Raw genomic sequence first — 27,326 nt, forward strand, 5'->3', positions numbered from 1 at the left:
ACAAATATGCAAGGACGTACCTAATTGCAATAACACTAAATGGTTCGTTAACGCAAGAACATGAAGATTGAAAAAAAAACTCTGAGAAGTACGTTTATGGAAGCGAAATAGGCTACCAAAATATATTTACACATTATTTTGTGATTAAATAGTTTTATTCCAAGATTTGAAATACTTCAAACCAATTTGCACTGCTTAGAGCACGGAGGGGGTTTGTTGAAACACAGGTGCTATATCTTTGAATTTGAGCAGAATGCAGAAAACGTTTTACTAAGGCATGTTCATTAAAACCAAATTATGTTTTGTGCAGCAACAACTAATCAAGGAACTCATGGAAACTGGTAGCTGCATGCAAACTACTGTTAAGAGCGGGATTACCTTTACCGACCAGGTCGTATCAAAGAAAACATCAAAGCAATTCAAATGTGATGTTTGTGAAAAGATTTTTTTTAAAGGAGACCACCACAAATCGCACATGGTGACTCATTCCAAAGAAAAACCTTTTCAGTGCGAAATATGCGACAACAAATTCGGAAGGAAAAACGACATGAAAAGGCATATGTTGGTTCATTCTGATGAAAAACCTTTTAAATGCGATATTTGCAACAAACGGTTTAAAATACGAGCCAGCCAAAAAAGGCACTTCCCAGCTAACAATTTGACGTCGGCTCGACGTAGATTTTTGGTCAAGTTTGGTCGATAGGACGTTGCGACAAAACGTCACTTTTACGTAAAAGTGTCGACTCCAGAATACGTAGATAGGACGTTGGAAACTACGTTTTGCACAACGTAAACCCTACGTTCAGTTAACGTAACTACGAACGTTGTAAATTACGTTTCTAAAACGTAAATTTGCAACGTTATTTTTACGTAAAAGTGTCGACTCCAGAAGACGTAGATAGGACGTTGCAGATAACGTACATTCGTGACGTCTTTAAAACGTAAATCGTGACGTTAGTTTTACGTAAAAGTGTCGACTCCAGAAGACGTAGATAGGACGTTGCAGATAACGTACATTCGTGACGTCTTTAAAACGTAAATCGTGACGTTAGTTTTACGTAAAAGTGTCGACTCCAGAGAACGTAGATAGGACGTTGTAAACAACGTTTTGTCATGACGTTTGTTGCACGTTTAGTTAAACGTCAATACGACCTCATTAAAACGCGTCTCCATGACGTTGTTGAATTACGTCAAATATGCCCTAAACCAAACGTAATAACGAACGTTCAAAATTACATTTGTATGACGTAACTCATAACGTCATTTTTACGTAAGAGTGTCTACTCCATACGATGTATATATGACGTGGTAATTTATGTCAATAATACGCACAAATAAACATGAGTATGACACCTAACAACGCCGATCCTAATTACGTGTTGACATGTTTGCACTTTTAATTACAATGTTTAAAACGTTTGCAGCTTTCTATCTAACGCTAACAAATAAACATGCCAAGGAATTAAAGTAGGAATATAATATTGATGGTGACAAATCACAGTAGTACAGAATCAAAAAGGGTTAGCAGAAAACAGCAAAAAACGGCGAAAAAGTATGGCATTCACCGAACAATAGACAAATATGTATGACTCCTAAAGAGTTTGTAAATACTATTAAGGTTTTCATTGCATTGTGCTAAAACATTGCCTTATAATATCTGTTTGACATGGCTTGTTCATAATACAACACAATTATAGCAGAAACAAATAAACATTTCAAATAGTGCCAGTAAAATATAGAAAAATTCTAAATCAAAGTCCATGGCAATCTCTGCCTTTAAAAACCAATCTTTACTTCTCACATCTGAAGTCAAGGATGTTGACAAAGATTTCCGCGCTTCCACTCTGCAAATCAAATTTGTCGATGAGATTAGTCCTTCAGGTATAATTTATTGCAGCATATGTCAATTTTGTGAGTAAAGAACAACATGAGGTTGCAGATACAACTTTCACATTTATAACAATTTCTATGCAAAGGTATTAATATTTGATTGGTAAATGTGGTATTCAGGCATCTAGACAATCATGTGACCCATTTTGGTGATGGTGTGTCAATTGTTCTAAGGTAAACAAACAAAAACAAAATCTTATCTATTAAAGGTTTGGGTAGCAGGTGTTATCTAATTGTTTTAAACATTTTCTGCCAAAAGACCGTTTAAGGACAAACAACCAACATTCGACACTGTACACTGCTTCATATTTCAACACTCCAGCATACTAAATCAAGCAAATAGGGCCAGAGCTTGGTCAGTCTTAGGGCCAGAATAAAATTAAATTTGTACTGTTAATAAACTTACTTTATTCAGACTAGTTTAGGTTTTTCTCTTCTGGTGCTTCAGGAATCCAGTGTTTTGCTTTGAACACCAGACTAAAATACCGAAAAAGTCAAATGTAAATACTGTGTACAAACTCAATAAGGTTTTGTTACACAAACTTCTGCAAGTAGAACTATACCTTTTGCTGACCTTTGTTTGTTCCGATAATTTTAGTCATTTTCCAGAGAATATCGCAAGGAAACGGACCTTCCAGGTTTGCCAAGAGTATACCTAAAAATCACAAGCCCTGTTGTAATTGTAATGTTCGTGCAGCAATGTAACACAGATTTTGGCTTTAGAGTGAGATTTGCACAAAAGAACTACACATAAATTAGTTTAAAACTTACTAGGATTTATTAAAAGATTTCGTCTTCAGTTTGCTTGCAGTCATAAGCCTCTAGTTCTTAGTTGCCACTAGATTGAGGACTTTAGTCAGATTTTGCATTGTCACAAGTTTCCTTTTTTCTTCAACATCACTCCAAAATGTGTAACTTGTTGGCTAAAAAACAAAAACACAAGTAACTGGTAAATATAAAAAAATATTTCTATTTTTGGAAAGCAAAAGTGCCTCAATTCAAACAACTAAAATAGCAAATTAAAAAAACTGTCTGCAACTACTCATTCATTGCGCTACACTTTTTTTTTACTATATGACAGAATGAATTTGCAAACAGCAGCAAAATCCTTGATATACATGACCAGCATTAGATAATGATCATTTCTAACATATTTATTCTCATGCAAAAAGACAAGAACAGCATGTAGGGTATTTTTTTGCATATTACAACATACATTGCATTCTGTATCATTTAGGCTAAACACATATACAACTATTAGCTACTTAAAACTTACATAAAACTGAACTGATCCATCTGTAGGTGTTGCAGGGCCGTAAAGATACTTTTCACACATGGGTTGTTTATGTACTAATGTTAAGCAACCCTTTTGTGGTCTTCAATTACTTTGATTTTTTCTTTTCGATGACCAAAATGACAAGAATGTGTGTCTTCAGCACAAAGTAGTTTTATGACAAATTCACACAGGTTTAGAATGTACTCTGTAATGAATATTAACACTGCAATTGTAGATAAAAAATGATTTATTAATTATGATGGTACATGACCTAATTAAGTATAAGTGTATGTTAAATACAATCTATAATTTTAACATAATGTATACATTATATAGCCTGCTTTCTAGAACAGCTTAGTTTACTTTTTCACAAATAGCACAATGGTGACTTTCTAAGTAAACATATCCAAACCATTGAAATAGCAGGTAAAAAAATTAATTTATTTACTTGAAAAATGAATAACACTGCAACATATTACTGTAAACTAAAGTTCAACATTCAACTGGTGCCCAGCAAACACAATACTCACATTCTTATTTAAAACATACCTATCTGAAATAATACAACAACAGACAGACATCTCCAAAATAGTTCAACTTCAGGCAATTCAGGCCTACAGTCCTGTAAAACTAGGCGCAAAAACTAACATTTCTGGAATAACTTATACTCACACTCGAACTGCATTAATCGTGGGAATAAATAAGGAAACTAAATCAAAGTTTTACTGACTAACACGCATTATGGATTTCTGAAGTCCAAAACACGGACAACGCTTCGCCCTCTACACCTTTTGAACGAAGTACATCCATAACAGCGGGTTTTGAAATTTCAAAGTCCGTCCCTGCGCGCCAAAATTCAAAATGTGCGCGAATATTTTGAATTTGAATGTTGCGATGTATGTCTTAACGATTTGCACATGTGTTTAAAAGAAAAATCAATCAGTCAAGTAATTATCGCACTAAAAATTAATTAAAAAAATTAATTAAGTTTTCTCATCAGAGCTCATATAAGAGCGGTTTGAAAACGCTTTTAAACTGATCACCGCGCCCAAAATCAAACCTGTATGACGGATTTTGAAATGTTATGTTACGACCTATGGCGCAATAATTTATAGATTTTCGAAAAAGAAAAGCGGTAAAAAGTTTAAAATTACACCGAGGATCAATTGTAGAAACCTGCAATTTGGAAGTGACATTTAATAACATTGCAACATTAGTTTACTTGTCATATAACGGCAATAAAACGTTACAACTGACGTCGAAAACGGTTGCACACAGGTTAAATTTGAAGTCAGTGACAAACGTGAATTCTACGTCACGTATGACGTTTTAACATAGTTGTATTGCAGTTTGTTGCAACATTACTAAACAACGTTAATAAAACGTTTGAAATGACGTCGAAAACGGTTGTAAACTGGTTAAATTTGACGTCAGAGATAAACGTGAATTCTACGTCACGCATGACGTTTTAACATAGTCGTATTGCAGATTGTTGCAACGTTACTAAACAACGTTAATAAAACGTTTGAAATGACGTCGAAAACGGTTGTAAACTGGTTAAATTTGACGTCAGTAACAAACGTGAATTCTACGTCACGTATGACGTTTTAAAATTGTTGTATTATAGTTTATTGCAACGTTACTAAACAACGTTAATAAAACGTTTGAGGTGACATCAAAAACGGTTGTACACAAGTTAAATTTGACGTCAGAGACAAACGTGAATTCTACGTCATGCATGACGTTTTAACATAGTTGCATTGCAGTTTGTTGCAACGTTACTAAACAACGTTAATAAAACTGACGTTTTAACATAGTTGTATTGCAGTGTGATACAACGTTAAGAATAAACGTAAATAAAACGTTCAAAATTACGTCAAATAAAGTTGCAGACAGGTTTTCTTGTAACGTCAATTAAAAACGTTTTTTTTTACGTTTCAAACCACGTCTGGAAAGGTTGTATAAATGTTTTTGTCTGACGTTAGGTTTTACCAATCTTTAACGTCATGTATTACGTAACAAAAACTGTAGCAAGACGTGATTTGTTGACGTTCGTTGGCAAACATTCCCACAACATTTACTTTGTTCCAAAAAATTGGTCCCGAACGTCGAAACTACGTTGTGTGTTAGCTGGGTTGTTGGTTCCCAGTGATGAAAGACCTTTCAAGTGTGAGATTTGCGAGAAACGATACAAGGATCATGCGAACATGCAAAAACACTTGTTGATCCATACTGACATCAGACCTCACAACTCTGACAAGAAACTCTACCAGTGTAGTTATTGTGAAAAAAGATTCAACTCAACTGCAAGCAGAAAAAGACATTTGAAGAATCACACTGGAGAAAGAAAATTTAGGTGTGATATGTGTGAGAAATCATTTACTGAATCAGGAGCACTCACAAAACACCTAAAGACTCACACAGGTGAAAAATCATTTAGATGTGATTACTGCGAAAAAACATATCGTGCCAAAGGCGCTTTAAAAAATCACATAAAAACCCACACCGGAGAGAAACCTTATCGATGTGACATTTGCAAAAAGCGATTTAGTTTACTTGCATCGTTAAAGCAACATCAACTGATCCACACAGGTGAAAAACCGTTTGCATGTGATATATGTGGTAGGCGTTTTACCACTAAAAGTACCCTGAACATGCACATGATAATCCACAGCGATATGATGCCATACAAGTGTGATATTTGTAAAAAATCATTTAAGCGAAAGAAGCAACTGAAACCACACAATAAAAACCACCATCAGGAACAACAATCATAAATGTTTTGTTTTAGAAAGTTTCTAGTTTCTAATGGAAACATTAAAAAACGTGGTGGTAAAAAATATTCTATGTTTTGTACATTGTTATTTATTTTTGAGTTATGACTGCAAGTCCGACGGAGCGAATCAGACTCATTGTACAAAGTTTTTAGATTTCGATCCCAAACTGAAATGTCACAATTATTGACAAAAACAGTCAACTTTTAATTTGAACAGTAATAATGTTTAGGCTACTGTTTTTAGTGCAAAAAAATGGTCGTGTATATTAAGGGTAAATATCATGCTGGAGATTTACTTTCGAGTGTAACGCGAAAACATTCCGAAATCGGTTACAATTTGCTTGAAGTACTTGGTTAGTGTCACACACATTCTCAATCATATCGGATTTTTGTCTGATATGATATTACTTAAAGATTTGGACTAAAATCGTCGGACCAACCCTAGATCTACGAATACACTTACATTTTATTTTTTGGCACGCGCGAATGATTGTATTGATATTCTGATTTTTAATCCCAAATTAAATGGCCAACCATATTCGTCTTTTGTTTGTTGGCAAATATATGTTTCCAAAAAAACAGAAGTAGGGTTTGCACATGAACAAACTTGTATGCCCAAACGCCTTATTGAAAAGATGTACTACGCCTAAAAATCGTGGAACAAATGTCTAATTAAAGTCCTTTGTTTAGGGATTGAAACGACTATTTCCAAGTAGTTTAATACTGCACAAACTGTTTTAGCTTCTTTCACATTGTAAATCATTTTTGGTAAAAAAGTTGATTAAGTGAACCAGCGTATGTCAATAATTTTTGTTTAATCCGCTGTTTCTGCCTTGTGGTCAATAGGTTTGATTGATTGATTTTACCCGGTATACGTTTTACCCATTATTCTTGCCCGTTTGTTGTTGTTTACGCGTGTTTACTACGGCCAAGTTTCCTGCCACAATCCATTATCCGACTTGAGTCTACTTTAAGGGCATGACCCTGTCTGCACAATTCTAATCTTCTGCCTTTGACGTTTTTGTGCGTTGTTAGGGCGCAAACAGCTGGAATTCCTCAAACGCCGAAAGCAAACACAATTTGACTTAAGCGATCCCAAAAGGCAATGATTTCTCGTAACAGCAAAAAAAAACTAGTTAAACTGCGTGTTTAGACCTAAGAAATTGAAATTTTACTGCATGTTAATCAGGAAACAACAGGCAGAATATTGTTTTAATTGCGATAAAGAAAGTCATACCCTATTTGTTTTGTTTTATTCTGTCCGATGTATTGGTGCTTTTAATGATTAGACAAGTTGTCTCTAAAGAATGACAGATCAATCGTTGCGGAACTTTATCGTTGAAGTTTATGCGTCTTGTGAGGTCAACAAGCGAACCATTGTGTAATGATTGACGATTTCCTGACATACTGGTAGCTCATCCAGCCTGGCGAATATCACTGCGCGCAGAACATGATGTTTTTACAGACAGTACGAAACGCCCATGCGTCGCAAAAGTGTGGTGTATTGACTAGCGAATGTATGTGCGAAGTTTAGCAAACTACATTGCGCAGTTTTGCTCTGTTAAGCAGTCCTTGGTTTGTAAAAATGGACTAATAACAGTTTTAGTGTAACACGTTTTAACAAAAGTTATAAATCTAAATATTTAGTTGAGAAACGACGCAGCAAATTGCAAAAAAAACGACACTAAACAGTTCCTTATCACAACAGTAGATAAACTGTGCAAATAAAACAAATCCCTGTGTTTGAAACAGCTAAACAAATTGGAGCAAAATATTTGTTTAAAAAGTTTGTGAAGGTCAAATTCTTTTTACACATTCTTTTGTGACCAATACCGTAGATTTAAAATACTTTTACAAAATTTGTTCGAATTTACACTGATTTAAGCAAGAACAGGTGTTTCTTGTAGATTTGCCATTAGGTTTAATATATGTGAGGGACGTGTGTACGTTGCAAAAGTTTAAATCATGTTTTGTGCAACAATAACTAACAAAGAGACACTTTTGGAATCTACTGACTGCATGCAAACTGATGATGAAAGCGGGATTACGTTTACCGACCAGGTCGTATCAAAGAAAACGAAGTCCTTGGACATACCTGGATCGAGGCCGTTCAAATGTGACGTTTGCGAAAAAAGGTTTGCAAAAGAAAGCGGCCGCCAGTCGCACATGGTAATACATTCCGGAGAAAGACCTTTCCAGTGTGAAATATGCGACGACAGATTTAAAAGGAAATGCGATATGAAAGTGCACATGTTGGTTCATTCTTATGAAAAACCTGTGCGATATTTGTGATAAAAGGTTCAAAAAACGAGGCAACCACTATACGCATATGTTGGTGCACAGTAATGAAAGACTTCTCAAGGGTGAGATTTGCGAGAAACGATACAAAGATTGGTCAAATATGCAAAGACACTTGTTGTTGCATACTGGCATCAGGCCTCACAAATGTGATGTATGTGACAAACGCTTTAGCGAAGGCACGAGTTGACACATACTGGTGAAAAACCTTTCCAGTGTAATTATTGTGACAAAAGATTTAATTCAACTGCAAGCAGAGGAAAGCATTTGAGGATTCACACTGGGGAAAGAAAATTCAAATGCAAGAATTGTGAGAAATCATTCACTCTATCGGGAGGGCTCACAAAGCACGTGATGACTCACACAGGTGAAAAATCATTTAAATGTGATTACTGTGAAAAACGATTTCGTGCCAAAGACGATTTAAAAAAACACATAAGAACCCACACTGGAGAGAAACCTTATCGATGTGACATTTGTAAAAAGCGATTGAAAGTTTATGGAGCGGTAAAGAAACACAAATTAAGTCACACAGGGGAAAAATCATTTGCTTGTGATGTTTGTGGCAAACGATTTACTTTGAAGGGAAATCTCAAAATACATATGGTAATTCACAGCGATGAAATGCCCTACAAGTGTGATGTTTGTGAAAAATCATTCAAGCGGAAATCACAACTAAAACTACACCAGAAAAATCATTATAAAAAACAACCATAAATGTTTTGTGTTGCAACAAGAAGACGTGTAATGCTTTCAATAAAACAATGTTTGATGTATTATTGTTTTTTAATAGACTACATACTAAAATGTAGCTCTTGACATGATTTAACAGTTTTTGTGAAAATTAAATAGAGTCCTTGCAACGTTCAAGCAAGCTAAACTGCTACACAAATGAAAGAAATGTTTTCATGTGATATTTGTGACGAACAATTAAACTTCAATAGAAATGTAAACATACACATGATAGTTCACAGCAACAGGTAGCCGTTTACGTGTGACGCTGGTTCGGGTAAAAAGAGGCCCATGTTATATTTGACTGAAAGTCGGCATTTTTAAATAGAAAATTATCCACAATACAAACCATATTATTTTGTAACATACATTTAAGAAAAACAGTAGTCGAAACAAATAACAAGAATTACAATCAAAACTCACTTTTCTTTAACGAATCATTTTTGCAGAAATCGAAGGGAAACAACAAAACCTTTCTAGATCTATCAGATAAAACAACGCATATTCATTTATTTTTGCAATAGCGAATGTCGAAGAGTATTTTTTGTTTTATTTTTGCAAATTTCCTGATTGTGAGGTCAACCCAGTCGAACTTTATCCAACGGCTATCTATAGATATACAAATTTGTGTACAAATTGTACATGGTACACAAGAAATATATTGTGGTCATCAAAGAAGTTCTTGTTTAACGAGTACATATGATTTTCTAGTGTAGTTCTAATGTAAAACCACCTATTTTTTGCGATATTTTAATGAATATAGATAATTGAAATGAACCGCTATTTTCTTTATCGATTTTTGTAAGGGTTATGTAAAAAAATATATTTTTGACCCGCTGTTATCTCCCTTTCCGACCTCACAGACAATGCGAACGAGAGAAAGACTTCGGCCTGTTTGACTACAATGAAATCCGCTGCGACGGTTTCTTAATTACAAGCGTAAAAAGCGGTTTGTGTGGGCGGCTTTAGCCTAGCTGAAATATTGCTCATACATTCGCGGAAACGTTGTAGAGACGGTTTTAAACTTAACATCGTTTTTGGCGCAAAATTTGGGTTAGTTTGAGCTAATGTACGTAAAAGGTGTATTTAGGCAAGACTTGAAATAGTGAAACTAAGAATGCCGCGTCCTGCTAGCAAACGAACATATTATAAATCAGTTTCTCACATTGGTCGACAAGCCAAAAAAAAAATACGGAAAGCCTTGTTGATGAAAAAATGGTAATTTGGCAGAAGAGAGGCAAGTTACCGAAGTTAGTAATGAGTCTGATACAACAAACTAAGGATTTGGGCCCAAACGACAGCATTCAAAAAAAAAATTTCAACAAATGTATTCACTTCTTCGCATTAAGTAATAATTACTTTATTTTATATTTGTACAAACTTTTTAGGATTAAAAAAAACTTGAATTTGACATTATGCGACATCAAGATTGTTCTGGTAGACGTATTTAAGTGTGAAATTTGTGAAACGATGACATTACACGATAGGTTTATGATAGTTTGATAAAAGAAAACTGCTCATGCGTTTTCCGTTTAAAACAACCGAACATATATTTATGATTGTCATCAGAAAATCGTACGTGACACAACCATGAAATGTTTCGCCTGGGAACATTGGAACCAACAGTGCATAGATTGGCGATTTCCTGAAATGCTGGTAGATCACCCTGCCTGGCGGATATCACTGCGCGTAAAACACGATGTTTTTAATGGCAGTAGGGAACGCCAAGCGTTGTATATACAGACACATTTGTGATCAAAATATTGTTGTCAGATTTAGAAATAGGCTACCTTTATCAAATGTTTATAATTTTACATTATTTTGAGCAAAAAAGCTGTTTGTTACTTGGCAGGTATTTCTTGTAGTACTGGCCATTATTTATCATAGCCCATAGGCTATCTGTTGCATTGTACAAAAGCAGAAATCGTTAGAAAAGAGCAGGTTGCATACAACCAAAATCATGTTTTGTGCGACAACAACTGGCAAAGAAAAAACATTGGAAACTGCTACCTGTATGCCAGCTTATGATGAGAGCGGCATTACTTTTACCGACCAGGTCGTATCAAAGAAAACAACAAATCCCAAGCAGTTAACTGGATTGAAGCCATTCAAATGTGATGTTTGTGAAAAGAGTTTTGTCCAAGAAAGCTGTCGCAAGCCGCACATGTTGATACATTCCGGAGAAAAACCTTTTCAGTGCGAAATATGCGACAAACGATTCAGAAGGAAAGGCGACATAAAAACACACATGTTGGTTCACTCAGATGAGAAACAGTATAAGTGCGATATTTGCGAAAAAAGCTTCAAAAAACGCGGTAACCGTGACCTACATTTGTTGATACACAGTGATGAAAAACCGTTCAAGTGTAAAATATGCGAGAAACGATACAAAGATCATGTCAACATACAAAGACACTTGCTGGTTCATACTGGCATCAAAACCTACGTGTGTAGCTTGTGTGACAAACGTTTTAGCGGGAAACATAACTTGAAACGGCATGAGTTTATTCACACTGGTGAAAAACCGTACCAGTGTAATTATTATGACAAGAGATTTAATTCAACTGCAAGCAGAGAAAAACATTTGCGGATTCATACTGGAGAAAGAAAATTTAAATGCAAGATTTGTGAAAAATCATTCACTCAATCGGGACCGCTCAGAAGGCATATGATGACTCACACAGGTGAAAAGCCGTTTAAATGTGATAAATGTACAAAAACGGTTCGTTCCAAACAGGAATTACAATTACACAATAGGACTCACACCGGAGAGAGACCATATCGATGTGATATTTGTGAAAAGCGATTTAGTTTTCTTGGGTCGCTAAAATCACATAAACTTATTCACACAGGGGAAAAACCATTTACATGTGATATTTGTGACAAATCATTTTCCTCCAGATCAAATCTTATCATACACTATGTCGTTCATAGTGACGAGATGCCGTACAGGTGTAAAGTTTGTGAAAAATCTTTTAAGCGAAAAAATCAAGTAAAACAAAACATAAGCGAAGAAACCATCGCGAAGAAGAACCTTAGACGTTACAGTTGCATTGACATTGCAACGCTTCTTTCTTTTAAGTATTTGATTCCAAAAGTCTCGAGAAGATTAGCATTTGTAGAGATGGTTATTTGTGTTATTAGTTTAATACAAGATGCTATTCTTCTTCTTAGTCGGCATCACTTTCAAGAATAACATAAACTTTGTAGCAAAAATAACCTATTATAGATAAAAATGTTATAACACAGAAAGCCCCTCGCTGAAGTAAATCTTTGTCAATGTTACTGGAATATTGAAAGCAAAACAGCGAAATACTTAACAGAAGCTAATTTGTTTAAAAGGTCCTCTTGATTTAAATATACAAGATTGTTTGAACGTTATGGCAACTGGAAAATAGATATTAAAATAAAAGAGACTAATTGAGCTAAGACACAGATGAATAGCTGGGATCAGCCCAGAAGCGTCGATGAAGACCTAGTTGAGCTACTCAATTTATAAACATGTTTTCCTAAACTGAAATTTAAACAGCTACAGGAGTATACATTTTTAATGCTTATAGACTCGCTCTGTATACAATTGACTGCAAATGCTTTAAATCAATAACTAAACAAAACAGTTTTAGCAAGATTTATTGACAAAAATGGTGAACAAAATATGAATGATTTGAATTGAAAATTTGCCTTAAACAATTTGCACCACAACACAAATACAAGAAAAAATGTTGTAAAGAAAGATAAGTTGTTTGTTATGATAACACACAGTCAAGAAAATACAACAACAATACAAACATACAAAAACAAAAACCGACAGAAAACTGCGCGAATGTCAGCCAACATATTTTTGATTTATTCCGTACTCTTTAATGTAACTGAAGCATTCATGCCAAATATAAACATTGCAATAAGTCCAGAAAGATTATTTTTCAATGACAACTTTTCATGTGTAGTTTTAACTCCTGCTTTCGCTTAAATGATTTTGCACAGGTATCACACTTATGTGGATAATTGCTGCTGTGAACAATGTAATGGGTATGGAGGTTTGCACTGGTACCAAATCGCTTACCACAAAACTGACAAGCAAATGGCTTTTCCCCTGTGTGAATCAGTATATGTCTTTTTACGAATCATTTAACCGAAACGCTTTCCACAAATATTACATCGATAAGGTTTCTCTCCAGTGTGTATCCTTGTGTGATTTTTCAAAGAACATTTAAATCGAAAGGATTTATCACAGTAATCACAGTTGTATGGTTTTTCACCTGTGTGAGTCATCATGTGTTTCGTGAGGTCCCCCGATTGAGTGAATGTTTTCTCACAAATTTCGCATTTGAATTTTCTTTCTCCAGTGTGAATCTTTAAATGTTTGCCTCTGCTGGCAGTTGTATTAAATCTTTTGTCACAATAACAACATTGGAAAGGTTTCTCACCAGTATGAATCATTTTGTGCCTTTCAAAATGCCGTTTTTTCGAAAACTGTTTTTCGCAGATTTCGCACTTGTGCCATCTAATACCATAAATTAATACGTGTCTTTGTAAGTGTTTCTTTCCTTTGAATCCCTTTTCGCAAATATCGCATTTAAAGGGTGTTCCTATCACCGTTTACGTCATGTTCTTGTCCAGATCATCATTGTCTACGTCATCCTCTTCTTTGGTTCTTTGTCATCACCGTTTACGTCATGTTCTTGTCCAGATCATCATTGTCTACGTCAAATTGGTTCGTTTGGGTCTTCGGTAAATGTAGGCTACGTGTTGAAAATAAGTGTTAAATTATTTTGTTTTTCCTTTGCATTTTGAGAAACCGTTTTAACTTTGCCATCAACCTCGTTTTCAGAGGGACGAGTAACTAGAAACTGTTAAACAATGCCAGAATGCTGGTGACGTCCTTTTAAATTATCACATTATGCTTAGAAAGCGTATAGTGAAAGGCGAGTGTGTAGACTTTTTTTTCTGGACAACATTTTCTGGAAAGTGGATAGCTGAAAACGTTTCAAACTCCACAAATAAATCTTTTGTTTGTGTAGTAAATATTTACTAAAAAATAAGTTAATTATCACCAAATTAATATTAATACAAATTAGAAGAAAATATTTTGTATTTGCAGTTATAATACTTAAAATGCAGTTGAATTCTGTGACAATTACTTGAAATGCATGCCATGCTTATTTGGCAGTTACATACTTGAAGTTTGCAGTTAAATACTGCGTTTTGCATTTTGAAATGCATGCCATGCTTAAAAACAAAGCTGTGTATCAAATAGAACATTAACTTTCTAGAAGCTATATCCTGTTACAAACCCACACTTGAATAACTTAAGTAAAACACTAAAGCACAAAGCACAGTAAAGCATTATGCAAAAAAATGTTAAAACAAAGATTAAAGTTAGTTAACATTTTTTATTTACCACATATTTTTTTCCCGAACCTTTGTGAAGTCAGAAATACAATTCTTGTAATTGTAGTAATTTTAGCCTTTACAGCATCAAAACTTTTTAGGTGTTTTCACGTAACTTTTGTGCATGATGATTTGCCACCGTCGGTTTTTGGCTATTGCATATTGGTTGCCAAAGACCTTGACGACTTTGCATCCAAGAATGTTCTTAAACACCAGTCCTGAAAGGATTTGCAATCAGGCCGCGCAAAATCAAAACATGTATATGCTGGACAACTGCAAGGAAAAAATTATAATCGAAAATGATGACTTATGACCTTGGCTGATGTTGAACGTAAAGATCGTCTTTGAAAGTATTTGGTTTAAATTCAGTGTCCGGAAGCAGTATGTGTGCGTGTGTGCCGTTACAATAAGTGTTTCACATCGTCGCATAACTGCATCGGTCTTTTTTTGGATTACTTACTGTATTTCATGATTTTCAGCACGTAACGTCAGTCGTCACGGATGGCTGCATCTACGTTACGTTTAAAATCCGTGGCAGAGTCTTAACCACGAAACAAATCTTTTTACTATATAACATATAAAAACAATTCATGTGAGATAAAAAGAAACTGTACTTGTCACAAAATAAACCTAACCCAACTAAACTAGGCAGACAGCACAAACTGATTCATTGTGAGAATAATGCATTCAGGCATTATCCGCGCACTCAAATCACGATTACAACGATAGAAAAATCGAATTCCACTAGTAGCCATACCATAAAAGAGTTTCAAAAAGTTGTTGTTTAAATGCAACAATGAAATTACCTTTCTTGTCCATCACTGGTCTTTGTTCATTATCAGTGACAGTGGAAGATCGGCGTCTAAAACTAAACAAAGAAACTACAAAACAGAAAACAGTTGAGAAAAGATACTGTACCAAGTACCTTTATTTGTACATACACCACAATAAAAAGGAACTGGACAAAATAGTAACCTACGACAATCTGTTCCAGGCAACAAGAGGCAAACAAGGACCAACAAGAAAGCGCTGCCTTTTTCATCGTAGCTTGTTAGAACTGCACTGTTCGGCTTAACTAACAGATTAGGAAAATAAAAATAATCGAATAATATTTAATTTTTTTTTTCCTTTTTTTTGTCCACTAAAACCAAGTGATATTTTATTTAGAAAATGTAACAATATTGAAACGGGTCGCAACAGTGAGTCGATAAACAAAACTTTAAGCTCCATGTATGTTAATTGCTTTCAAATTCTCTGGTTTCTGCCAAAGCTATCGTTCGACGTTTAATTCATGATTGGTTTAATATAGACCTCTTTTACATGAAACGAACAAACGCGCTATAAACTAGAAGAGTGGCTTTCTGATATACTTCCATTTTATATATTCTATATGATATTTACCATCTTACTATACACATCATTTGATCTACACGTATGATTGTTTTTGTACACAAAAACAAATGGGTCCCCACACGCGTGTTTGTGCGGATTGACAGTAAACAAATGTTGCGGTGATTTTTAGATTCTTAAGGACAAATTTTTAGAAAGCATTAAGCCAACAATAAAAAAATTTGTTCGTATCCTTTTTGCACTATTATTGTCATTTTATTACAAAAACATTAAAAATACGTAACAAATACTTTAATTTAATCTCTTGCTTTGACCCAGATATTGTCATCCAAGGTCGGGTTTTGAACACATTTTTTTTAGAAAGCTGTAACAGTTGTGTTACAGACACTTTAAATTAAAAAGCAATTTGCTACAAGTGTATGCATAACAAATTGTTTTTCATTTAACTTTGTTTCGCAAAACAAGTACCATTGACCTGTAGTAACCTCTCAGGGTGCACACGCCAAATGACTGTTTGATCTTTTGACACCGTTTTCAATAGCACGCCGTCCTGAGTGTTCAACAATACCGTTAAGCCTAATTTTTACATGTCTTGAGCATTGACTCCTAAATTGATTGTAAAAAAAAAACGCTACCTTATGACGAAAGAAAGTTCTGAACAGTGTTTGTAATACCTACTAGTTGACCTTAAGTAACCCGTGATCATGCGGCGGCCAACCTGACAACGAGCATTTAAAAAAACATTTATTTTGCAAAAAAGTCAATTTCATTTTTTCATGTTTACTTTGATTAACAAAGTTTTGCTTGACATATACAAAACCGAACGGTTATTAGGTTTAAATCACGTCATAGGTGTAAAACCTTCGCCAAAACCAAAAATGTGAGTGATTACTTAATAAAACGACATAGCATTGCTGTGCACAACAGCTCATTTCTAATCACTGAAACGACGTCTCGTAAAACGTCTGTCCGACGTCAAGCTGACCCCTCCCGCTATCGTAAACCAGTGAGTTACTCTCTTGGTACTTCTGCCTACAGTGTCTTTCTTGACCAAACGAGCGTTAATCACATTTACGTTTCGGGGGCCTGTGGGTGAACGCTGGGTAATTCGGGGTCAAACTTCTAGAGGATCAAGTTCAGATTCAATCAATCAATCAATGCACAGGACTTGGCGTCCCCTCGCTTTGATGGACACAAGGTTCTTTCTTCTGATCGCTTCCCTCTCTAGCGTCAGAAGAGGAACTCTACACTCTTGTCTGATGGCGTCTGTCCATCTCTTTGGTGGGCGTCCTCTTCTTCTAGCTTTACCAAAGTCTTGCTTGTAGGTGGAATTTATAAGTTCACTGCTTCGGGCGACATGCCCGAACCATCGAAGTCTCCTCGCCGACACCACATCTTCTATGGTCTCGGTCATGCCCAGCGTCTTTCGAATGTGCTCATTGCTGAGTCTGTCCCTCCGTGTCCTTCTTAGGATTGTTCTGAAGCATTTCATTTCAAACACCAGCAGAGCTCTTATCTCCTGTTCTCTGAGAGTCCACGACTCAGAACCGTACGTCGCTATAGGAAGGATTAAAGCCCTGTATAACCTGAGTTTTAGGGTTCTGGACATGTCTCTAGAGGTCCAGATGTTACTCCTTGGACGACCAAACGCCTGTGACGCCATGGATATTCTGTGTTGGACGTCAGAGGCACAGTTAGGGATCAAACTGCCGAGGAACTTGAACTCTCATACTTTTGGGACTATGCGTTCGTTTATTGTGATGTCTTCGTGTTCTTCTGGAGACATGATTGCGCATTTCGAAGGGTTTATCTTCAGGCCCCATTTTCTGCAGGCTTTTTCGAGTTCGAGGGTTGATAATTTTAGTTTTTCGAACACAGTTGAAATTAACGTAGTGTCGTCTGCCTACCTTATGTCAATTGACATGTCCTCTTTCAGTTTGAACTGTTTGTCCAGGCTTTTGATGTCCTTCATTCCCTCCATATTGTATCGTAGGCGGACTTGAAGTCGATGAAGTCAACACCTGGTGATTTCCTGTTGTGCATTTGTTTAATTCCTTTAATCACTTCTTGTTCTGTTATCGACGGGATAGACACTTCTTCTTCGTTCTTAGTCTGGTCGAATTCAAGTAAAGCATCCTGGTCACGCGTAAAGTGCGTGTTGAGATGTTTCTTAAAGTGAGACTTCCAAATGTCAAGGATGTCTTGTTTCCCCATCTTTAGCTTTCCTTGAGCGTCTTTCATTGCTGATGTAGATTTGTAACTTTTACCCTCTAACTGTCGTACTTGTTTAAACAGCATTCTAGAGTTGTTTCTTTCGAAATTTTCCTCCATTTCAATTATTTCGGTTCTGAGATTCATGTTCTTTTGTTTTTTAACGGCTATTTTGACTTTCTTATTTAGTTTTCTGTAGTTTTCCTTAAGCTCAGTGTTCTTAGGATTATTTAACATGTTTCTTTTCGCAGCTCTGCGTTTCTCACAGAGATCTATGATTGTCTGTGGTAATCCTGATATTTCGTTCTTGTGTTTGAAGCCTATTTCTTGTTCTGCAGTTTTGTGTACTATGGTTTTGAATTCATTGTAGAACTCGTTTGGGTGCAAATTATGATCATCATTCAGAAGAGTTGCAAACCTTTCACCCACTACAGCAGTGTTTCTTAACCTTTTTTGCGCTCGTACCTTTTGAGCTTTCATAACATTTTCTCGTACCCCCTGTCTAAAATGGCCGACGGAAGTAAATAAAATTGTAACAATTAAACTCAGTGTATTGATAACTTGGGTGTTGAATGCATGCATGAAAACAGTATTGTAAGTAGTACAAAACTAACCCGTTCTAAATATTTAACAAAGTAACTTGTTACGCATTCTTCACAAATATGCCTATAATTTCACCCTGCATGTCGTACCCCCTGCTTTGATGCTTCGTACCCCCAAGGGGTACACGTACCCCTGGTTAAGAACCGCTGCGCTACAGCCTCAAACTTTTCTCGAGTATTCTCACAGCTTAGTTTATCATTGTTGTAACGCTTTAGAGGTTTGTGCACTTTGTGTTTGGACTTTTTTGGACTTTCTGTCGTTGTGTTTGCAATTATTAGAGAGTGGTCGGAACCTATTTCTGCAGACTGGTAAGACCTGCAGTTCTTCACTGCTGACTGTTGCGTTTTTGACATCAGTATGTAGTCAATTTGCTTCTTTGTGAATCCGTCTGGTGCTGTCCATGTGTATCTGCGACTTTCCTTGTGCTTGAAGATGGTGTTAGCAATGAATAGGTCGTTAATTGCACAAAATTGAAGCAGATGTAGACCCCTTTGATTGTGGTTGCCTTGTGCGTATTTTCCCACGACATTTGGCCAGTTAACTTGAGTGTCGGTACCTACTGATGCATTGAAATCACCAAGCATAACTATTTTATCGTTACTGTTTAGTTTATTTATCTCGTCTTGCAAAATGCTGAAGAAGTTTTCAAAGCAAATGTCACTGTAGCTAGAATCTGGGGCATACACTATGAAGTAAGCGATTTTTGTTGTTTTCCATTGCATGGTGACTTTGAGTAATCTACTGGAAATACAATCATAGTCTATTACCATTTCTTTCAGTTCTTTCTTCATGATCATAGCGACGCCTTGTCTATGAATTCCGTCTTGCCGTGGAGAGTGTATAATGATATATCCACCACTTTCCCACAATGTTTGCTTCTCATTCGACCAGTGTGTTTCTGTAACACCTAATATGTCTATTCCCATTCGTTCAATTTCCTTCATCAAAAGCTAAACCGTACCCGTTTCTTTAAGCGTTCGGGTATTCCAAGTTGCAATCCGAACCGGGAGATTCTTAGCACCCTCTTTTTGCCCGGAACTGAGGGCCATTTTTAGTCTTGTGTTCATCATTTTTTCGAGCGTCTACCTGGACACTTGCTCAGAGACATTCCAGGGATTTTGAATCAGGGTTGTCTCCCCTAGCCTTTCACAAACCAATGCGTGACTACAAGGCAGCAGTTGCCTCGAGTGGGGAAGCCGGTTTAGTCGACGGCCACTCGACCCGCGACAGGTTGTACTGGGCTACGTGGTACCAGTAGCAGGTATAAGCCTGACCTGACAAAAGTTCAGATTGATAACTAACATATGTCCAAATTTGAATAAATTTGTAGCACTCCTTCTTTACCACACCAGCGATAAAAACCAGCGTTAAAAATTTTACGTTTCGGGGGCCTGTGGGTTAATCGCTGGGTGATTCGGGGTTAAACTTCTGGAGGATTAAGTTTGGATTAATAACTAACATATGTCCAAATTTGAATAAATTTAAAGCACTATTTCTTTACCAAACGAGCATTACAAACCAGCGTTAAAAATTTTACGTTTGGGGGGCCTGTGGGTGAACCGGGGGATCAAACGGGGTCAAAATTCACATAGACCATCTTTTGACCAATATCTGTAATGTGTGTAAATTTGAAAAAGTTCGAACTATTCTTTCTTGACCAAAACGTGGGAACAAATCCGCGTTAGACGGAAAAAAAGAAAAAAAGAAAAAAGAAAAAAAAATACGGACAAAAACAATATGTGTCCCCTTCAGGGAAGGGGACCCACAATGAAGCATTATCTTATACTATTCATCCTCCTACTAAGTCGTTTCTTTCGTTTAGTAGACGATTCGTTTACACATTTTGAGTACTGACTTTTAGTTTTTGTTTAATTACTTTGATACACATATTTATTTGTGAACCGTAGCGTTTAATAAACCTCGCAAAAACCTTTGGTGTCAGTGTGTTAATTAGACTCGAGCTTATTTGCAACTCAAATATTTGGCCTGTGGACATGATTATTTACAAAAGTTGTCCGACCTTCATAAACAATTTTTAATAGTAAATTATTGAATAATACTTTTTCAAAACATTAGATATTTTCAAATTTTCAAACATCTCCGATTCACTGACAGTTTGGTAACGGTAATAATTTTGTAATTTGACTGTGTTCAATGATGCAAGTTAATGCACATCTGCTTTAATTTGACGTCAGTTGATTTTGCTGGAACGAGCCCGTTCAAAGTTAGTCAAGGGTTCGTCTTGTGCGTACGTACATGGCAAATAACTACAAACCGTTGTACCAAAATTCATTTGAAACTGTTTTATACTTAATTATTTAAAGTTTTTATTAGACTTTTCAACACTGCTGTAGCAAAAGAACGAATTTGTCGCATGCTGTCGTAATTTGTTACGTTTTAATCAGATAGTTTCAAATTCGGCTAAATCTTTTGTTTGTTATTTTATCTGGAACGAACTCAATTGTATTGACCAAACTGATTCAGAAAATTGGAAACGAATCGACGGCCTTAAGTTTTGAAAACTGTAATTTCAAGTATAATTGGCTGGTGTAGAATTTGGTAAACCGCCGCGGGCACTTGAAGATTTAAAACTGTTGGTTACCATAAGGGTCTGCGTTGTGAACTTAGTGAAGTTTACGTTTTTCTCCTTGTATGACTGTGAGGCCAAAGGTTTAAGTTTTGTGCATTTAAATGGCGGTTTCCTAAAATGGTAGATGGTAGATTACCTGCGCGTAAAAATATCACTGCGCGTAAATCACAAACTTTTCCAAGACAGTACAGAATACAATGCGTTGCAGGATTTTGTTGTGACTAGCAAATGTTTGTGCGAAGTTTGAAAGCAAAAGGAGGATATTAGGCAGTTTTGTTTTGTCAAGCATGATTTGATTTTGTAACACTTAACTAAACAGGTTTTTATCTGGCAAAACAATTCTGTCAATCTGAAACTAAATAGACAGAGAATTGCAATAAAACTTAATTACACTTTAACGCAAGTACAAATAAATTGTATTAATAAAAAAAACTGTGTTTAAGGCAGCTTTACAAGTTAGACTAAAATAAATCAGAGAAGTATGTTTATGGAAGCGCAATACAAATTTTTTTTTACACATTACTATGTGATCAAAAGGTTTCATTGCAAAGATTTAATATACTTTCACCCAATTTGAACCAGTTTGCATTGTTTTGAGCACTAAAATGTATTTGTTTCTAGGCAGGGGTTTGTTGAAATACTGACCAGGTCTTATGTCTTTGAATTGACCAGAAGGCAAAAAAACTTTGGTCAAAGGCACGTTCATAAAATACCAAATCATGTTTTGTGCAACAACTAACCAAAAGAAACTTTTGGAATCTGCTGACTGCATGCAAACTAAAGTTGAGAGCGGAAGTACCTTTAACGACCAGGTCGTTAGAAAGAAAAACAAGTTTATTCAATTAACTGGATTGAAACGATTTAAATGTGATGTTTGCGAAAAGACTTTTGCAAAAGAAAGCTTTCGCAAATCGCATATGGTGATACATTCCGGAGACAGACCTTTTCAGTGCGAAATATGCAAAATTAGGTTCAGAAGAAAAAGGGACATGAAACAACACTTGTCGGTACATTTTGATGAAAAACCGTTTAAATGCGATGTCTGTGATAAAAGATTTGAAACTCGAACAAACCAAATTAAGCACTTGTTGGTTCACAGTGATGAAAGACCGTTCAAGTGCGAGATTTGCGAGAAACGATCCAAGTATCATGACAATATGCAAAGACACTTGTTGATTCATACTTGCATCAGACCCTACAAATGTGGTTTGTGTGACAAACGCTTTAGCCAAAAACGAGATTTAAAAGAGCACGAATTGATTCACAACGATGAGAAGACTTACCAGTGTAATTATTGTGACAAACGATTTAATTCAACTGCAAGCAGAGGAAGACATTTGAGGATTCACACTGGAGAAAGAAAATCCAAGTGCGAAATTTGTGAGAAATCATTTACTCAATCAGGAGCACTCACAAAACACATGATGATTCACACAGGTGAAAAATTATTTAAATGTGATTACTGTGAAAAACCATTTCGTTCCAAATACGATTTAAAAAGACACATAAGAACCCACACTGGAGAAAAACCTTATCCATGTGATGTTTGTGAAAAGCGATTTAGAGTTCTTGGAGGGTTAAAGAAACACAAACTGATTCACTCAGGTGAACAAAAGTTTGCTTGTGATATTTGTGGCAGACGATTTAGTTTGAAGGGAAATCTCAAAATACACATGGCTATTCACAGCGATGACATGCCCTACAAGTGTGATATTTGTGAAAAATTATTCAAGCGGAAACAACAAGCGAATCAACACAAAAGAAATCACCGTCAAGAACAACAATCACAAATTTTGGTGATGCATTCATGAAAACCTTTGCTGCTTGGGTTGTTATGTTTTTAATACATTGTAAACTGAAATATAACTCTGGACATTAGAGTAATAGTTTTTGTGAAAAGCAAATTAGCGATTTTGCAATTTTCTTTCTAGCAAAGTAAAATGCTACACATGAGGAAAATGTTTTCATGTGATATTTGTGACAAACTATTTATCTTCAAAGGGAAATCTCAAAAGGCACATTGTAATTCACAGCAACAATATGTGGTTCACGCGCGATGTGTGAAAAAAACATTTAAAGGAAAACAGGGAGCAAAAACTTCTCAATAAACGTAATCATTACTGAGAAAGAATCCTAATTGCGAGATTTGCAACAATCAAACGTGTGTTTCCAAGTTAAATCAAAAAGGTGTGCAGATTTTGTCGGATATCTGAATCATTTTTTTTTATTGTTTTGAACGAGATTAGAATACTGTTTTTGTTTCACATTGATTTTCAATGTATGCTGTTGACAAAGAGAAATTATGGAGTTAAAGTAATTTTAATGCACACTCATATTTAGGTTGTACTGATTCGGTCGAAAGATTTATTTTTAAGTTTTATGAAATCAAAATTTAGGAGATAGCTTGCTATTTGTTTTATTTATGTACCACGGTATTTGTTCGTGACTGAAGCTGTAAGGCTTATCATAAATAATCATAAACGTAATCATAAATAACATACATTTGTTTATTTGTTGTCCCTGACTGGTTGCCTACTTCAAATTTCCATGAAGCACTTTGTCAGTAACATATATGCACATACCACACTATTTTACTTAAATAGAAATCGAACCAATAGAAGTATTCAAATTTGTTTCACAGTTTTACAGGAGAGGCATCAGTTGTATTTAAAACTACTGGATTATACTAAATTAGAAAAAAATAGGCTATAATATGACACTTTTGCGAAAACTGTTGTGGCTTCGTTGACGACCCTAACTTGCATGACTGTTGGATTTACCTATCTACTACACTACACCAATCACCCAAATAACTTAACCTTATAGCAAAAACGCCAAGTTATTTTGGACCTCTATGCTTATCCATAGTTAAATATTGCGGCTGAATACACATGAAATAAAACCTTCATTGCGTTTAAATTTTTTTCGCGAAGTGGTCCATTTTACACGCATAGTGTGTAATTTGGACCAAAGTCGTGTGTAAAATAGACCACTTAAAATCCGTGCGATTTCTTTTCCACAAGTTCCTCAAAACGAACGTTAACAGCCTCAGATACCAACCTAATCAAGATTTTACTACATTACCCCAATGTTTTACAAAATGTTTGAATTTTATTGAATGAAATCAAAAATGGGATAAAACATTAAAATGAAAGAATTCTTGAAGATAAAAAGGCCATTAATGGACTTACTAAGATAGCTGAAATGAAAAAAAAACCTCGCAGAACACTTCAAAACAGCAGCATGGCAAAATAATTAATTAATTTGATTTGCTTTAAAGCAATAATTGGTAAAGCAAACACCATGAATGTAAATCCTGCACCGAGCTTGGTCTTTCAATACTACTAAATGAATGTCTTTGTCATAAAAAACAGAATAATTAAAGGACTTTTTTTACTGATTCCATTTAGATATAAGCTTCTTAGTCGTAATTTAAGTCAAACTTCTTTAAAAACTGTCAGAAACATTCCCGAATGGTGTATAAATGCAAGCTTTATTTTCAGCTGCCCGGTCCAAATTACACACTTTCACACGCAATTTTTTTATCCAATTTATTTTACTTTTGGAAAGTGTTAGCGGATTGTTCTTTGTATGCTAAATGCATTAATAATTGTAACACACAAAAATCATACCCACTGAGATTTACACTAAACAGTAGTAAAGAAACGCAAAAAATCCTAAAAAAATTATCAAATTTGCAAATTTTGTTTTTCTTTCTATAACACGGAAAGTACAGCATTAAGCTTGGAGCTTGGCGGCCGTAAGCCTTATATCAAGTCTTCTTTCAAGCTGTATAAAAGATATTCTGCCACCTTGCGTATATTCCGAAATATAAGCAAGTTCCAAATTACACGCAGGGTCCAAATTACACGACTTTCCCCTAATACAAAGAAAAGTAAAAAACAAACTAATGACGAAATGCATGAAAAGATTTAATTGTTATATGTTCTGTACACGATTACAAAATAAAAAAAACTTGCTAATATATTGCTCGAAATTATGCAATAAAAGACATCACCATAGTTTCAAAATCACCGTGTTTTATATGTCACTGTATCTCATTGCAAATTTCTTAACAACACCACGTAAAGTCAAAAAACTTTTCTATAGGCGTGAGACAAACTATAAATGGTAGTTATTATTGGTAACATATCACACACTTCTTGCCAAAATCTCGCACCTAAGACTCTTTCTTAATGTGGTTGCTTTTCATGTGTTGTTTCACTTGCTGTTTCCTCTTGAATGTTTTTTCACAAACACCACACTTGTACGACATCTTGTCGCTGTGAACTACCATGTGAATGTTGAGATTTCCCTTGGTGTTGCATCGGTAGTCACAAATATTACATGCAAAAGGTTTTTCTCCTGTGTGAACCAATTTATGTTCATTTACCTTGCCACGTGTATGAAATCGCTTTTTACAAACATCACATCGATGAGGTTTTTCTCCAGTGTGGCGCATAATGTGAGTTTTTAATTCACTTTTGGAACAAAATGTCTTTTCACAGTAATCACACCTAAACGGCTTTTCTCCTGTGTGAATCAGTTTATGTTGCTTTAATTTGGAAGGAAATCGAAATCGCTTTTCACAAACATCACATCGATAAGGTATTTCTCCAGTGTGGCTCTTAATGTGAGTTTTTAATTCACTTTTGAAACGAAATGTCTTTTCACAGTAATCACACCTAAACGACTTTTTTGCTTTGTGAATCAGTTTATGTTGCATTAACTGGTAACGAAATTGAAATTGCTTTTCACAAACAGCACATCGATAAGGTTTCTCTCCTGTGTGAACCAGTTTATGTTGCTTTAACTTGTAAAAATATTGAAATCGCATTCCACAAACATCACATCGATGAGGTTTAGTGTGGCTCGTGATGTGAGAGTTTAGGCCAGCTTTGGAACGAAATGTCTTTCCACAGTAATCACACCTAATCGTCTTTTCTGTTGTGTGAATCAGTTTATGTTGCATTAAAATGTAAAGAAAAGGAAATCGCTTTTTACAAACATCACATCGATAAGGCTTTTCTCCAGTGTGGCTTATAATGTGATATTTTAGGCCACTTTGATAGCAAAATGTCTTTTCACAGTAATCGCACCTAAACGGCTTTTCTCCTGTGTGAACCAGTTTATGTTGCTTTAATTTGTAAGGAAATTGAAATCGCATTTCACAAACATCACATCGATGAGGTTTTTCTCCAGTGTTACTCATAATGTGAGCCTTTAAGACATTTTTAGAACAAAGTGTCGTTCCACAGTAAGTGATTACTAAACGGCTTTTCACCAGTATGAATTAATACTGTAAAAATGCTGTAAAAACCCTGTGCAATAAAATAAAGATTGTTGGTTAAGAGCTATGCAATATATGTACAGATAACAAATACGGCAATGTAAGTGTTAATTGATTACAATTTTAATAAAGCTAACTGAACGAAACATGTCTGATCCGATGTACTCATGTTTGATAAATGCAACATAAACCCCATTTTAACTGTTTTAACTTTGTCACATAGGGCCTATGAACGGCCAGGCAAACAATCTGATCGCTTGCGAGTGTTTTGAAGTTAGTATGAAACGGCACTGGTAACACATAACAACAGAACCACAGTTCCGGTTCTACTTAAAGCTGTACAAAAACATAAAATACTTCCAAAAATATCATGAGACTACAAGATCTTAATTCATGTTTACCTAAAAATTTACAATATTTACTTTCCATTGCACGCGCCTCATTGCTTTAATTGTTTCTCAACACTTGTTTCTGGCGTTTATACCTGCGAACATTTTAATACGAGTGATAAGAGATGAACTTAGCAACTTGCTTTTACTCTATATGCATAGAAAGTAGAACGCCGAATAGAGTCGTTTCCTAACCCGGTTTGTTAATACGAGTCTCGCTTTGCACAGTCTACATCAAAAAGGCCTAATTGCTGTTTCTGCCTAATGGCCCCTACAAGCAAACCACTAACTGGTATTACCTCAGTCCGGTATTAGTACTCTGACGAGACCACTGATTCATCGCGAAATATTACGCCTGCAACTGTTTGTTTTCGCTCTTTCTTTTATTTTAGCATCAGATTCGAGTGTTTATCATTCCACACACCACCAGCATTTTCGTGTTCCTTTCACTAAATGTGTCTGTTCAGTTTTAACCGTCAACGCGATAACTAAGCTCTTTAATGGTACACCGCAGTCGTACGACACATCGT

The 27,326-nt window shown here is 35.5% G+C and overlaps 4 protein-coding genes, 1 long non-coding RNA gene and 2 pseudogenes across 5 annotated transcripts; 3 read left to right on the forward strand and 4 right to left on the reverse strand.

Annotated features, from left to right (window-relative positions):
• Nucleotides 1-1,299: 1,299 nt before the first annotated feature.
• On the reverse strand, nucleotides 1,300-4,290 carry LOC145215305 (uncharacterized). The gene is made up of 5 exons (XR_013857254.1): nucleotides 3,716-4,290; nucleotides 3,167-3,371; nucleotides 2,662-2,813; nucleotides 2,297-2,545; nucleotides 1,300-1,844 (listed from the first exon to the last, which is right to left on the reverse strand). It is a non-coding gene; the product is annotated as an uncharacterized LOC145215305 (long non-coding RNA).
• A 691-nt stretch (nucleotides 4,291-4,981) lies between these two features.
• LOC145212891 (uncharacterized) lies at nucleotides 4,982-8,992 on the forward strand (annotated as a pseudogene).
• Nucleotides 8,993-11,100: 2,108 nt separating this feature from the next.
• On the forward strand, nucleotides 11,101-12,168 carry LOC145212892 (uncharacterized). The gene has a single exon (XM_080081138.1). It carries the CDS (start codon nucleotides 11,137-11,139, stop codon nucleotides 12,166-12,168), a length of 1,032 nt encoding a protein of 343 aa, XP_079937264.1. The 5' UTR covers nucleotides 11,101-11,136.
• Nucleotides 12,169-12,585: 417 nt separating this feature from the next.
• Nucleotides 12,586-13,423, reverse strand: LOC145215290 (uncharacterized; annotated as a pseudogene).
• Nucleotides 13,424-17,681: 4,258 nt separating this feature from the next.
• On the reverse strand, nucleotides 17,682-19,471 carry LOC145212893 (uncharacterized). Its single transcript, XM_080081139.1, has 2 exons — nucleotides 18,658-19,471; nucleotides 17,682-18,256 (listed from the first exon to the last, which is right to left on the reverse strand). Exons 1-2 carry the CDS (start codon nucleotides 19,469-19,471, stop codon nucleotides 17,682-17,684), a joined length of 1,389 nt encoding a protein of 462 aa, XP_079937265.1.
• Nucleotides 19,472-21,676: 2,205 nt separating this feature from the next.
• Nucleotides 21,677-23,750, forward strand: LOC145215279 (uncharacterized). Its single transcript, XM_080083972.1, has one exon. The coding sequence runs from the start codon at nucleotides 21,837-21,839 to the stop codon at nucleotides 22,926-22,928; it is 1,092 nt and encodes a 363-aa protein (XP_079940098.1). The 5' UTR covers nucleotides 21,677-21,836; the 3' UTR covers nucleotides 22,929-23,750.
• An 841-nt stretch (nucleotides 23,751-24,591) lies between these two features.
• On the reverse strand, nucleotides 24,592-27,272 carry LOC145215283 (uncharacterized). Its single transcript, XM_080083977.1, has one exon. It carries the CDS (start codon nucleotides 26,327-26,329, stop codon nucleotides 25,298-25,300), a length of 1,032 nt encoding a protein of 343 aa, XP_079940103.1. The 5' UTR covers nucleotides 26,330-27,272; the 3' UTR covers nucleotides 24,592-25,297.
• Nucleotides 27,273-27,326: the final 54 nt, after the last annotated feature.

Source organism: Phallusia mammillata, chromosome 2 (assembly GCF_965637545.1).
Source record: "Phallusia mammillata chromosome 2, kaPhaMamm4.hap1.1, whole genome shotgun sequence".
NCBI lineage: Eukaryota > Metazoa > Chordata > Ascidiacea > Phlebobranchia > Ascidiidae > Phallusia > Phallusia mammillata.

Coding starts and splice junctions, on each gene's coding strand:
- LOC145212892 (XM_080081138.1), top strand. CDS start 11,137: ATGTTGATACATTCCGGAGAAAAACCTTTTCAGTGCGAAATATGCGAC.
- LOC145212893 (XM_080081139.1), bottom strand. CDS start 19,471: ATGAAGGAAATTGAACGAATGGGAATAGACATATTAGGTGTTACAGAA. Junction 18,257..18,657: donor GCAGCGGTTCTTAACCAGGG/GTACGTGTACCC, acceptor ACAAAACTGCAG/AACAAGAAATAGGCTTCAAA.
- LOC145215279 (XM_080083972.1), top strand. CDS start 21,837: ATGTTTTGTGCAACAACTAACCAAAAGAAACTTTTGGAATCTGCTGAC.
- LOC145215283 (XM_080083977.1), bottom strand. CDS start 26,329: ATGAGTAACACTGGAGAAAAACCTCATCGATGTGATGTTTGTGAAATG.